We start from the raw sequence: 12674 nt of genomic DNA on the forward strand, positions 1-12674 counted from the left end.
AATCATTCTGATTCCATCTCCCTGAATTAATTTGTCAATCAATGTTTTTTTACATTAATTGTCTGTACATTAGATTAAACTGAGTGTGCAGATTTTCTAGAATTGCAGAGGTGGTTCTATTTCCCTTGCATTTACATGACTGTGTAGTTATCATGCGTAAGATCTCCTTTGGTTGGGTGTGTCTAAGGGGTTGCATTTACATGATTGTGTAGTTACCATGCATAACTAAGAGCTCCTTTGGTGGGGGGTCCAAGGGGTAAACAGTAGGCAACCCGCCCTGCAGCAAACACTTTGTTGCTGTTGTTACCCACAGTTTTCATGAGTGTGTTGTTTAACTTTGATTCAACTAGTTTACCATTGGTGGATTTTGCATTGACTTCTCATAGCGGATCCGTGATCTGGGACCCCTTGGGCATAGCTGAGGCCAGTGAAACATCTGTACAGTGGAGCTGGTATTGTTGCACACATTAATTCACCCTGCTTTACCAGATGATCTGTTTATATTGAAGGTCCAAACTGGAAGACAGCTAAGCACCCATTGTTCACAATGAGCCATTGTTTTGTTCTTTTAGAATGATAAAGCAAGCTTTTTAAATACTGTATGACTGACATTTCTTAATGAAACTTCTAATGAAAAGTACTATTGAAAAAGCTAGAAATTAATTTGGCGTGTTGTTCTAACGCTGGTACATTACCACTACCAACACTTAGTTTTTTTGGACTAATAGTTTTTAGAATCTAAGTCACTGAATCAAATGTCTTTACCAGATACCTTTACCTACAGCCTTTTACCTTGCATGTATTAGTATGTCCTGATGAAGTTTTCAGAAAAAATATTTTAGTATTTCTAGGATTCAGGATGGTTTTAGCAGTACGTTTGTGTAAAAACAGAATTTTTCACAAACTGACCTAAATGAAAGGGAATATAGAGAAGTCTTCGTTGTTTTGACAGCATGCCTCATAATTGTGAAAATGTTTGCAAAAAGCTGCATTCCAGGCTGTTTAATGTGAATTTCTAATGTATGCAAATATAGAAACTACTTGTAAGCACAATAGGTGCTGACTTTAATCAGAATAGTGTCAGTCTGTGGTAAGATGTAGTATGCACTTTGTATTATATTGAACCTTAGCACCTGTCTGGTTACAGTTATTAAACACTTGTTTTCAGGCTCTGAAATGCATGGCACTTAAGTAAATAAATAAATAATAAGTAAGTAAGCAATGTAATAGTATATGTTCAGAATATGAATTAGTGTCAGTTTCCTGTTACTTTTTCTTGCACTTGGGTAACCCTTATCCTTTTTTTATCAGATTTATTATCAAAATAAACTCAGACTAGCAATAATAGGTCAGAGCCTCTTTGGACAAGAAGTGTACAGTCAGCTACGAAAGAATGGGCATAAAGTCGTGGGCGTATTCACAGTTCCTGACAAGGATGGGAAGGCTGATCCTTTGGGTGAGTATCTACTTGTGATTTTTATCTCCCAAGCATTTTGTGTTTTACTTTTATTGTTAAGCTGAAAGTGTACAGACGTCTTTCACTCCATGTTAATTACACATTTTTTTCAAAGTTAACAAAGAATTTAAAGTGTTAAGTTCCTTTTCTTATCAACGTTCTGTATTGGCTGAATGACCACACTTCTTCAATGAGCAGACTTGTTTAAATATTTAATTTTTAACATTAGTATTGCTTTCAGGCACATTATTTTTGTTGCTTTATTTAATGATGCTATAAGATGGTTGGAAGAAATTCTTAAGACAATTCTAATAGGGTCATAGATTGAAGATTATTAGGCTAGCAGCCTTTGCGGTGATGCAGCAGTTAGTGTTGTCACCTCATAACAAGAGTTTCTCCGGTTCGATTCTTGGCTGGGTTGTCTTCTGTGCGGAGTCTGCATGTCTTCCCTGCAATCATGTGGGTTTCCTCCAAGTGCTTTGGTTTCCTCCCACATTCCAAAGATATGCAGTAGGTGGACTGGACACTCTAATGTGGCCATAGGTGAGAGTGCGTCTGCAAGTGAGTGATACGAATGAAGTACCATGACAGGGCTAGCCACCTAGTGGTGTAAACCTTTGCTCGACATGATTGTCACTGCTGAAATGACACCCCAAACCCATGTGCAAAAATAGGAAAAGCAGTTGAGGATGGATGGATGGCCCTAGAGCCCTTACAAGCCTAGCCATATTTATCCAGAGTTACCCTAATTGTCAGTGGTTAGGTGAGTGAAGTTCGCAGAGGTAAGGGTCTATGATAGTTAATAATGAGTTCCTGTATCCAGGAGGGACAAGGATGCCACACCAGGAGTGAATTTGCAGTCACACATCCATTGATCTAGGTTGCATTTGAAGAGGGTCAGGGAGGGGGCTTTGTTTCATGTGAATTGGAAGCTTGTTCCAGAGAAGTGGCAGTCTCTGGGAGACATGTCTATCTCTCCAGCATGACCTGTTCATGTCAGAGGCTAGGTTAAGATCCATGAACGAGTGACCCTCGTGCAGTTTGATTTATGAATGTGTAGCATTTCCATCAGGGCCAGGTCAGAGACTGCCCTGTAAGCCAGGCACAGTTCACTCCTTAGCAAACTGTAGGAGACAGAATATAGTGACAGGCTTTCAGTTTTTCTGCATAAGACTTGCTTTGTGTACCCTGTAATATCTTGGTGACAAACCTCTGTGGTCTCACCAGTTGTTGCAGGTGTCTGGTGAGGTACATGCAAAAGGGATAATTGTACTCAATTACTGGTCTGATAAGGGCTGAGTATAATGGAATCATAACATCCTTAGATCTAGGTGCGATGCCTTTACTTATAAGATGTGCCACACAGAAGGATTTCCTTAGTACTGTGTGTACATGATGGTTAAAGTTCAGGCTCCTATCAACCTGAGTACCCATATCATGTACCTCTGGGTCTACATTTAGGGGGGTACTGTCTGTAATGTAATTAGCATGGATATCAGCTTTTCCAAAGGGAATAATAATGCATTTTTGCATTTAGCGTCAATCCATGGCTTTGACACCAGTTATTCGTCTGCATTAACCCTGTCTGCAGTATATTAACATCATTAGGGGACTCGGTGATTCCTCCCAGTTTCCAATCATCAGTGAACTTGGTCAGCCACAGGCCTAGCACAGAACCTTGCGGTACTCCATTGGTGACTGGTCTTTTGCTAGAGGTCAAGTCATCCACTTTGACAGTACGTGTCCTGATGGCTAACCAGTTGGTAATGTAGGGGTTAATTCCCAGTTGGGAGAGTTTTTCTATAATACCTGAGTGGGAGATTGTGTCAAATTCCTTGGATAGGTCAAGATAGGTGGTATGCACTGTGTTTTCCTTGTCCAAGGCCTTGGTGACTTTTCTTGAAGAAGTCAACTATGTTTTAACAGGCATGATGTATCTTTAATGAATCCAAACTGGGTTGGGTCAAGAGTTTGGAGATTGCCTATGTCCTTGTTAACAAGGTCAGTAATGATTCTTTCATGACCTTGCAGATGAGGCTAGTCAAGCTTATGGGCCTATAATTCCCAGGGTTGGTTGATGGACCCCCTTTGTGCTGAGGGATCACTGTTGCTCTCCTCCATTCTGCTGGAACATAGCCAGTATGTAGGCGGTGGTTAAACAAGGATCCAAGTGGGTCTGCTAGTTCATGTTTTAAGTTGTTTAAAAGGCAATCTGGGATGTTGTCTAGTTCCATTGATGCTGCGTTTTTGGCCTTGGAGAGCGCCAAAATGACCTGCTCTGTTGAGATAATAGGCTGAGGAATGGGAATGGTGGTGGGTTTACTTTGGGGACATAACACTGTTTGGTGAAATGTACACATTCAGATGTTTGTTTTAACTTCCAGCTGGTGTCATGGCATGCAGTATGAGTGAGTACTCTCAATTGTTGTATAAGTGAATGCAGGTGGTTAAAATGAGTATAAATTATTTTTGGAAGGGACAGCAATGAAAACTTATTGTTTGTAAAATGTATTTGAAGGCAGTGCAAGGGCAGCAGATTGAGAAGATGCTGCTTTCTGTGTAGGCAGGTCACTAGTCAGTATGAGGCCATATAACATCTCTGAATTTTTGTGGCCAGGCTGATAATGCTGGTACTGTGAAAAGACAAAAATAATTTTGCTTTCTTTATGTCCAAGAATTACCCTGCTGCTTCCCTATCATTTTACATATGATATTAATATAAATGTAGAAAATCTAGTGAGTTTTTATTGCAAAAAAAAAGTTAATGTTGAATGCTGGCTCATACTGCAAATGAATGGTACTGGTAGTATTGATTAAAGATGTGAGGTCAACAAAATGACAAAGTATGATGTTCTGGGATAGTAGACATTAAGATAGTAATACTTCGGTGCACTGAGAATGTTATGTTGCACATAACTGGGAGGTGATAGACAGTATAATTGTTCTTCTCTTGATCTATTTTTCTTGCATTTTTTCCTGTGTGTGGTACTGACTGTGATGCTTAGTAACACTATGCTCTTTTGCTACTTTGTTAACATGGTATTACTATTAACATTGTTGCATTCCTTATGAATAGCATTAATAACATTTCTAAGTATACAGTGGCAAAAGCATCACTGCTTTGCACTTTAATTGTTTTGCTTTGGTAATGTTGACTTGGTGTTTCAGCTAACTTTTGCTAATATTATTAGCTGACCTGACTTGTGTGAAGGGCTGCTGTACCATTTATGCAATATCAGACTGCCAGTGAATAACATATTTTGTTTTATGTGAAATAATGACATAGGTAAATTCTAATTTTTCCAAACTGCCTGTTAAGTCCAAGTGCCACGACTGAGTCAGTGTGTTTGCTCCTACCCTGTGATGGCCTGGCACACCGTTTAAGACTATGTTTTTGCCTTGCACTGACTGAGTGCCAGAACTGGCTACAGTGTCCCCTTGACCTTGATCTGGATTAAAAAGATAATCAGAGAATGAATGAATGAGTAAATCATTTAATTGCATAATATGTACAGTGGATATAAAAAGTGTACACACCCCTGTTAAAATGCCAGGTTTTTGTGATATAAAAAAATGAGACCACAATAAATCATTTCAAAACTTTTCCCACCTTTAATGTGACATATAACCTGCACAATTCAATTGAAAAACAAACAAATCTGTTAGGTTAGGGAAAAATGTAAAAAATAAAAAATGTACAATACACTGGTTGCATAAGTGTGCACTCCCTTAAACTAATATTTTGTTGAGGCACCTTTTGATTTAATTACAACATTCATTCTTCTTGGGTACACACCTGCCATCAATTAAAGAGATGTTGATTAACCCCAAATAAAATTCAGCTATCCTAGTAGGATTTTCCTGACATTTAGTCAGTTGCCTGCTACAGCAAAAGCCATGGTTCGCAGAGAGCTTACAAAGTATCAAAGGGATCTCATTGTTGAAAGGTATCAGTCAGAAGAAGGGTACAAAAAATTTTCCACAGCATTGGATATACCATGGAACACAGTGAAGACAGTCATCAAAAAGTGGAGAAAATATGGGACAACAGTGACGTTGCAAAGAACTGGACGTCTCTCCAAAATCGATGACAAGACGAAAACTGGTCAGGGAGGCTGCCAAGAGACTTACAGTAACACTGAATGAGCTGCAGGAATTTCTGGCAAGTACTGGTTGTGTACTACATGTGACAACAGTCTCCCTTATTCTCCATATGTCTGGACTGTAGGGTAGGATTGCAGGACAGAAGCCTTTTTTTACACAGAAAAACATCCAGGCTTGGCTAAAATTTGCAAAACAACATCAAGTCTCCCAAAAGCATGTGGGAAAATGTGTTATGGTCTGATGAGATCAAGGTTGAACTTTTTGGCCACATTTTCAAAAGGTATGTTTGGCACAAAAACAACACTTCGCATCACCAAAAGAACACCATCTTCACGGTGAAGCATGGTGGTGGCAGTGTCATGTTTTGGGATTACTTTTCTTCAGCTGGAACTGGGTCTTTAGTCAATGTGGAGGGAATTATGAACAGTTCCAAATACCAGTCACTTTTGGCCCAAAACCTTCAGTTGTCTGCTAGAAAGCTGAAGATAAAGAGGAATTTCACCTTTCAACACGACAATGACCCCAAGTATACATCCAAATCAACAAAAGAATAGCTTCACCAGAAGAAAATTTAAAGTTTTGGAATGGTCCAGCCAGAGCCCAGACCTAAATCCAATAGAAAATCTGTTGGGTGACCTGAAGAGAGCTGTGCACAAGAGATGTCCTTGCAATCTGACAGATTTGGAGGGCTTTTGCAAGGAAGAGTGGGCAAATACCACAAGTCAAGATGTGCCATGCTGATAGACTCCTATCCAAAAAGACTGAATGTTGTAATTAAATCAAAAGGTGCTTCAACAAAGTATTAGTTTAAGGGTGTGCACACTTATGTAACCAGCGTATTGTATATTTTTATATTTTTTCCCCTAACAGATTTGTTTGTTTTTTCAATTGAATTGTACAGGTTATAGGTCACATTAAAGGTGGAAAAAGTTTTGAAATGATTCATCGTGGTCTCTTTTTTTATATCACAAAAACCTGGCATTTTAACAGGGGTGTGTACACTTTTTGTATCCACTGTATCTGTCAACTCTGCTGTAAAATGTGTCAATTAATTATAAATATTTCTTGAAAGGTTCAGTGGACTTCTCCAGCATTGAAAACTAGTAAAAAAAATAGTCAAAATCCTTCCCCTTATTTTTATAAAATAAGGATTTCATTTCTGGGGGCTGTTTGCATATATATGAGCAAGACATGAAAGCAGTGGACCTTTTTAATGTTATGCTTTTTGTAGCCTATAAGGAGATGCTGCAGTTTTCTACAGTATCAAATTTAAAAAAAACATGTAAACATTTGCTTGCTTTCTTGAAGAACAAAGAATAAATTCATGAAGAAGGACTGTGTGGTTAAAATGTGGGTTATTTGAATCATAAGTACTAAAACGACAAAAATGTAAAGTTGCCTTTTTACATTAGACACACATAATTTAAACTACATTCATGATGAAATCTACATATTGGTTTAGTTGTTCCAGTATACCACATTGTGGATATAAGATCTGTTTCGATAAAAAACTCTGGCAAACATTTTGTTTACTTTAACCTGCTGATGAAAAAAACAAGGAGCCCAGGGTTGTGTGTTTTCATTTTTTGTTAAAAATAATAATAAAAAGTTTTTAACTACGACTGAGGTTCCACAGGCTGCTGCGCTATTAAATCCTCACTGATCTTTCAGGAATATTCAAATAGGGGATAACCTGTAAGCTTTGGGAGTGGCTTCTTGTTTTTCCATTCCCACATTTTCTTCCAATCAGCTGCCCTCCCACCATTGTCTGTAACTGGCTTTAAATAACTGACCTTTTGAATGTAGTGTATTAGAAGAAGAACACTCATCCATTTAGCTACCTACTTAACTGAATAAACTACTTGAAACTTCAACGAGGTGTCTTTATTCCTACATCTAGGAGGGCGTCAGAGAGAGAGAGAGAGAGAGAGAGAGAGAGAGTCTCCTAAATCTGCTAGCTAAAGTGATTTTTATCTGGACTAATCCTTTGTACTCTGTTTCTTATTATTTTATTTTATTTTACATTTGTTGACCAGGAAAGTCCGACTAGGACACAGCCTATTTTCAGTGGAGGCCCAGGGAGAAATGCTCCAGACGCATGTCTTTAGAATGTGGGAGGAAACTGGAGTACCTGGAGGAAACCCACGCGAAAACAGGGAGAACAAAAGGCACCCCAGCCGAGAATCAAACAGGAGAACCTTTTGCTGTGAGGTGACAACGTTAACCGTTGCACCACTGCATCATCCAGTTATTAGTCCCATCACCCTCTGAGTCGTAGGTGGGATCCCAGTCCTGACTCGAGTTTTCTGGATCACCTGTTTTCTCTCCCCTAACGGAAACATATTTTGATGGGTAATTTCAAAAATTTCATCAGGTCTTGCAGAGGGAGTCAAAGGTAGCTGTGGGTAGTCATGCAGCACAGAAATATGAATTGTACTGGGTCAGTGTTTGGGTTGTAATTGATCAAGTATAGGCAGAAGGTGCGGGTGCACATAGGCTCACTGGAATTGGCTGGTACTTTAGTTTCACATCTGAACACCACACTAAGATCTCTTTTAAGTAATGTGCAATAGCTTCACTTGTTAATTAAGTATGTGAGCTTTAATGTACATATCATGCCTTTCTTTTCCTCTTTCCTGTGGTTCTCCTTCATTTAACTAAAGCCATTGTCTTATATTAATATATATAGTTACAGTTTATCCTTCCCATCTGCAGTAATCTTTGCTAAATACTTTGTAATTTATATGGTCTGTGTGATTACAGTTGCTTAGTTATAAAGTGATGCATGTACTCACCTCTAGATCCCCAAATAGTTTGTATGCGGGGCAAAATACCCTGAGTTGCAGTTATTCTGTGAGTGCTTGGCAGTTCTACATGGCATACTGCCTTGAACGCAGGATATTTTGGAATCCAGAGGTCACTGTTTGCCATTGATGTTTCAGTGCTTGTTATCTCTACACATAGTTTATTTCAGTACTTTCCCATACTTTATCAACAGTCTTTTTTATGACTGTTTGGTGCAATATTAAGTTATTAGTAGAAGGGCTCTTATTTCTAACATTTTTGAATACTGAATTCTGAAATATGGCAATGTCATCGCATTCTGTTAATTTGTGACTGTTACCCTCTTCCTTCAGATTTCCCTTTCCTTTCTGGTCCAGTACATTTTATTAAATAATAAAAAGAATGATGAAAAAATTGAGTGGAGTAGCAAAGTTCCATTTTTTGAGACATGGTATTATAGAAATTTCACCAGCAATTGTGATTTTTTTCAAATTTTACCTGGATTTTTCATGTATCTGTGAGTTTAGTAGCATGTTAATGCATATTGCATTAAAGAGAGTATGTACATAAGAATATATGCCAGTTGTAATATTTTACTGACATGATATGAAAATCTTAGCATTTGATAATAGTTACTTGGTGGCTAATGTTGTTGCTTCCCAGTACTTGGTTTTCAGGTTTAGTTCATGGTTGACGTGCCCTCTTGGGGAGTTTGCATGAAATCCTCATATCTGTGCAGATTTTTGTACAGCTGACTTTGTTTTCTCTCAAATCCCAAAGATAAGCCAGAAGGTAAATGGGTTATACCCCAGAAATAGTCTTTAGGTGTGTATGGGTGTTTTCTGTGATGAATCCAAGATTAGATGCTTGAATAGGCATTGCCCCTCCACCTGCCATGTAGTCTTTAATAGGATATAAAGTACATATTAGAAGATGCTAGATAGAATTCCAACACATTCAATGTTACTTTCATAGTATTGAAAAAATCCTTGGTTGTAATTATATAAGATAAACAAAATAGAAGTACTTTGTCTGTACTGGTGTTACTTTTTATTTGCCTTAAACTGTTTGCATCAAGATGTTTATTAGTTACAGCTTGCTTTATAGATGCAATAGTGTTTTGACATTTGCTTTCCATGCCTGTTAACACAATGGAGTATCACATAAGACACAACACATTTCATACTCTGTTGTTCCTGTTGCATTTTATAGGATGCCTTAATTAAATCACCTTTCGGAATAACTTAGAACCAGACAAGGGGATCCTAATCATTACATAACCAGATTACACATGCCAGATATCTGACATATTCTAAACATAATAAAATAACGTACGTTATATGGTTTATTTATGATCATTAACTCTTAATGTCAGTGGTAGCAGCTATATTCTGGTACAGGAGACTAAGAATTCAGCTTTCCAGCCAAATGCTGGCAGGCTTGTGAATTTCACAGTGATAGCAATATTTCCTTGTAAAACAACTGCAGCTCAGGGCAAAGAGTGTGTGTGTGTGTTTGTTCGCAGATAATATGTATTCTATATGTATTTGTACATTTGCCCTTAACAGGCTATATTCTGGAATGATATGAGAAACAAGGCAGCAAATAAAACTCAATTATGTTGATGGCTTGATGTTCTTCATTCCACATTGCTGCAGTCCTAACTATTGGGTAGTCCGCTGTCAGTCGGCCCGAATACCAAAGTATACGGCTGACGTCGGTCAGGGCGCATTAGACTGACGTCAGTACGTCAGGGTACTAATGCGCATGACCGACGTCATATCCCCAGTCTTTTTTGCCGCATGGTCCGATGCAGAAGCAGTTTTGCGAGTGCAGGTTGGCGTTCTGAAATTTTCTGAAGTCGGAGTTTCAGACCGAATCAAAGTTGGCTAAGTACCCCGTTGGGGAACATTTTGGTTTTTTCTTGCCTCAGTATTTAACCGGATGTCAGAAAAAGTGAATAACTGTATTTCTTGTGGGAAACAGATACCTCATAGGTCTTACCATACCTTGTGTATACCTTGTTTTTAGCCTGAGCACGGCGTTGTTGGATGCCGCTCTTGTGCTAGATTTAACAAACGCACTATTAAGAGACGGTTAGACTGTGCCAGGTTAGTGTTTGGGCGTTGTAATTATAAAATGCCGTCGGATGCTCCGGCCGCTTCAAAAGCGCAAGGACAAAACAGCGAAGCCTAGGGTTGATGAACCGGCAGTCCCGGACGTCGGTTCTTTAGAAGGCTCAGTGGAGCCAGAGGTTTTGCCAGGAGTTTCTTTGGAGTCTCAGGCAGAGACTTTACTGTTGCAGGATGTGCCTTCTCAGGAGGTAGGCCAGGCTGAGGGGGCTTCTCAGGTAACTGTTCTTCCCTCTCTTCCCAAGGTAGTTAGAGCATCTCCTTCTGTTTCCAAGACTTCTTTGAGAGGTAGGCCAAGTTTGGCTTCAGTGGGGGCTTCTCCTAGCACTTCAGGTTCTGTGCCTAAGAAACATATGCTTAAAATGGCAGAAGATTTGATTACTCTGATTAGAGGTTCTATGCCCCCTCCTGATAAGAGGCCTAGGGTGGAACCTGAGTTTGAGAGTTTTGAACAGTGTTCAGAGGCTTCTGAGTCTTCTGCGGAAGACTTGCAGGAGTATCCTCCTTATTCTGATTCTGATGTGGATGATTCCACTCCTACAGCTTCTCCTCCTGAGGATTTCTCATTTTCAGAGACTCTGCATTCCATGAGGGAGCACTTTAAATGGGAAGGCCAAGATTACTCTGATTCCAGGAAAAGGCTTAGGAATTCTTGTTTTTACCCCAGAATAGGCCCTTAGCTATACCTCCTGTGTTGAATGTGGTGGAGGATGTTTTTGCAGAGGGTCTCCTGAACCCTGATTCTTTGCCTCCTGCTCCTGTTAAACCTGATAGGTACTATAGGGTGCCTGAAGCTCATAAGTATCTTTTTAAGAGTCCTAGGGCAGACCCGCAAACTGTTTCTCAGGGACCTAAAGGTGTTAAGGCCTCTGTTGTTAAAAACCCTGTTCCTACTGATAAAGAGGCAAGGGCTTTGGATAGATGGGGAAAGAAAGTGTATACTTCTTCCACTTTAGCCATGAGGCGTTGAATTGTCAGTTTCACATGCTAAAATATCAAAATTATCTCCTTTCACAATTGAAATCTAAGGTGGATGCTTTGGCGGAAGGTATTGAGTGTAAAGAGTTGCTGGATTTAGTTCATGTGTCTGAACAAGTGGGTAAGCATTCTTTGCAATGTGGTTTTGATGCTGTACAGGCCTCCTCGAGGGTGGCTGCCACTAGTTCTGTTCTTCGCAGGCATGCCTGGTTGAGGGATCAGAATTTAGCTGAGCATGTTAAGACAAGGATTTTGGATGCTCCTTTACAGTCTGATGTGTTGTTTGGTTCGCCTGTGGAAGCAGTTTTAAAGAAAATGGAGGACAAAGCTAAGTCTATGCAAACTGTTAAAGATTTTTGCAGGTGCAGCCACCAAGTTTAGTAGAAATTGGCCTACTAAGGGATGGACATATCCTGCTTATGATTCCCAGTCTAGGGGTAGGTCTAGACGTGGTAGGGGCAGAGCTCAAGGTTCTTTTAGGCCTAGAACAGGAGTTCACCTGCTCAGACTTCTGGTGAGGGCAGGGGTCAGTCCTTTCGTAAACAGACCCAATGACCTGCCTTTTCAGCTGCCAGTAGATTCTCGTCTGGCAGCTCCTTTGGGAGGAAGACTGTCTCTTTTCAAAGAAAATGGGATTTAATTACTCAAGACAGATGGGTGTTGGATATCATTCACCACGGTTACAGGTTTTATTTCCATACATTGCCCCTTTCAAAGGCATGCCAGACGTTCCTCCTCCACAAAGGAAAGAGGCTCACAAGCAAATTTCTCTGTTACTCCAAATAGGGGCCATTCAGCCAGTCCCTGTATCAGAAGGGGCCTAGGATTTTATTCTCCCCTGTTCCTAGTACCAAAGAAGGGGACCACGTGGAGACCAATTTTGATTTATCTATCCTCAACACTTATCTGGACATTCCCAAGTTCAAGATGTTGACGTTACAACAGCTTTTACCTCTGCTGGGCAAAGATCACTGGATGGTAACTTTAGATCTCAAGGAAGCTTACCTTCATGTGCCTATAAGACTAAGTTGCAGGAAGTATCTGCGTTTCGAGCTGGAAATTCTCATTATCAGTTCTCTGCATTGCCCTTTGGCTTATCTACTGCACCCAGAGTATTCACAAAGGTTCTGGCTCCAGTGATAGCTTACTTCAGGCTAAAAGGAATTCAAATCTATCCTTACTTGGACGACTGCCTGATTCTGGCTCAAGAAAAGGAAGAC

At 39.7% G+C, this 12674-nt stretch overlaps 1 protein-coding gene across 1 annotated transcript in view; it reads left to right on the plus strand.

Annotated features, from left to right (window-relative positions):
* Positions 1-12674, plus strand: part of ALDH1L2 (aldehyde dehydrogenase 1 family member L2) — a 362966-nt gene that overhangs the window by 43035 nt on the left and 307257 nt on the right. The window contains exon 2 of the mRNA XM_044087828.1: positions 1312-1456. Coding sequence (XP_043943763.1) covers positions 1312-1456 — 145 coding nt within the window. The remainder of the gene's footprint in view (positions 1-1311; positions 1457-12674) is intronic.

The sequence above is a fragment of the Protopterus annectens genome, chromosome 11.part0, assembly GCF_019279795.1.
Source record: "Protopterus annectens isolate FY-2018-M chromosome 11.part0, PAN1.0, whole genome shotgun sequence".
Classification (NCBI taxonomy): Eukaryota; Metazoa; Chordata; order Ceratodontiformes; family Protopteridae; genus Protopterus; species Protopterus annectens.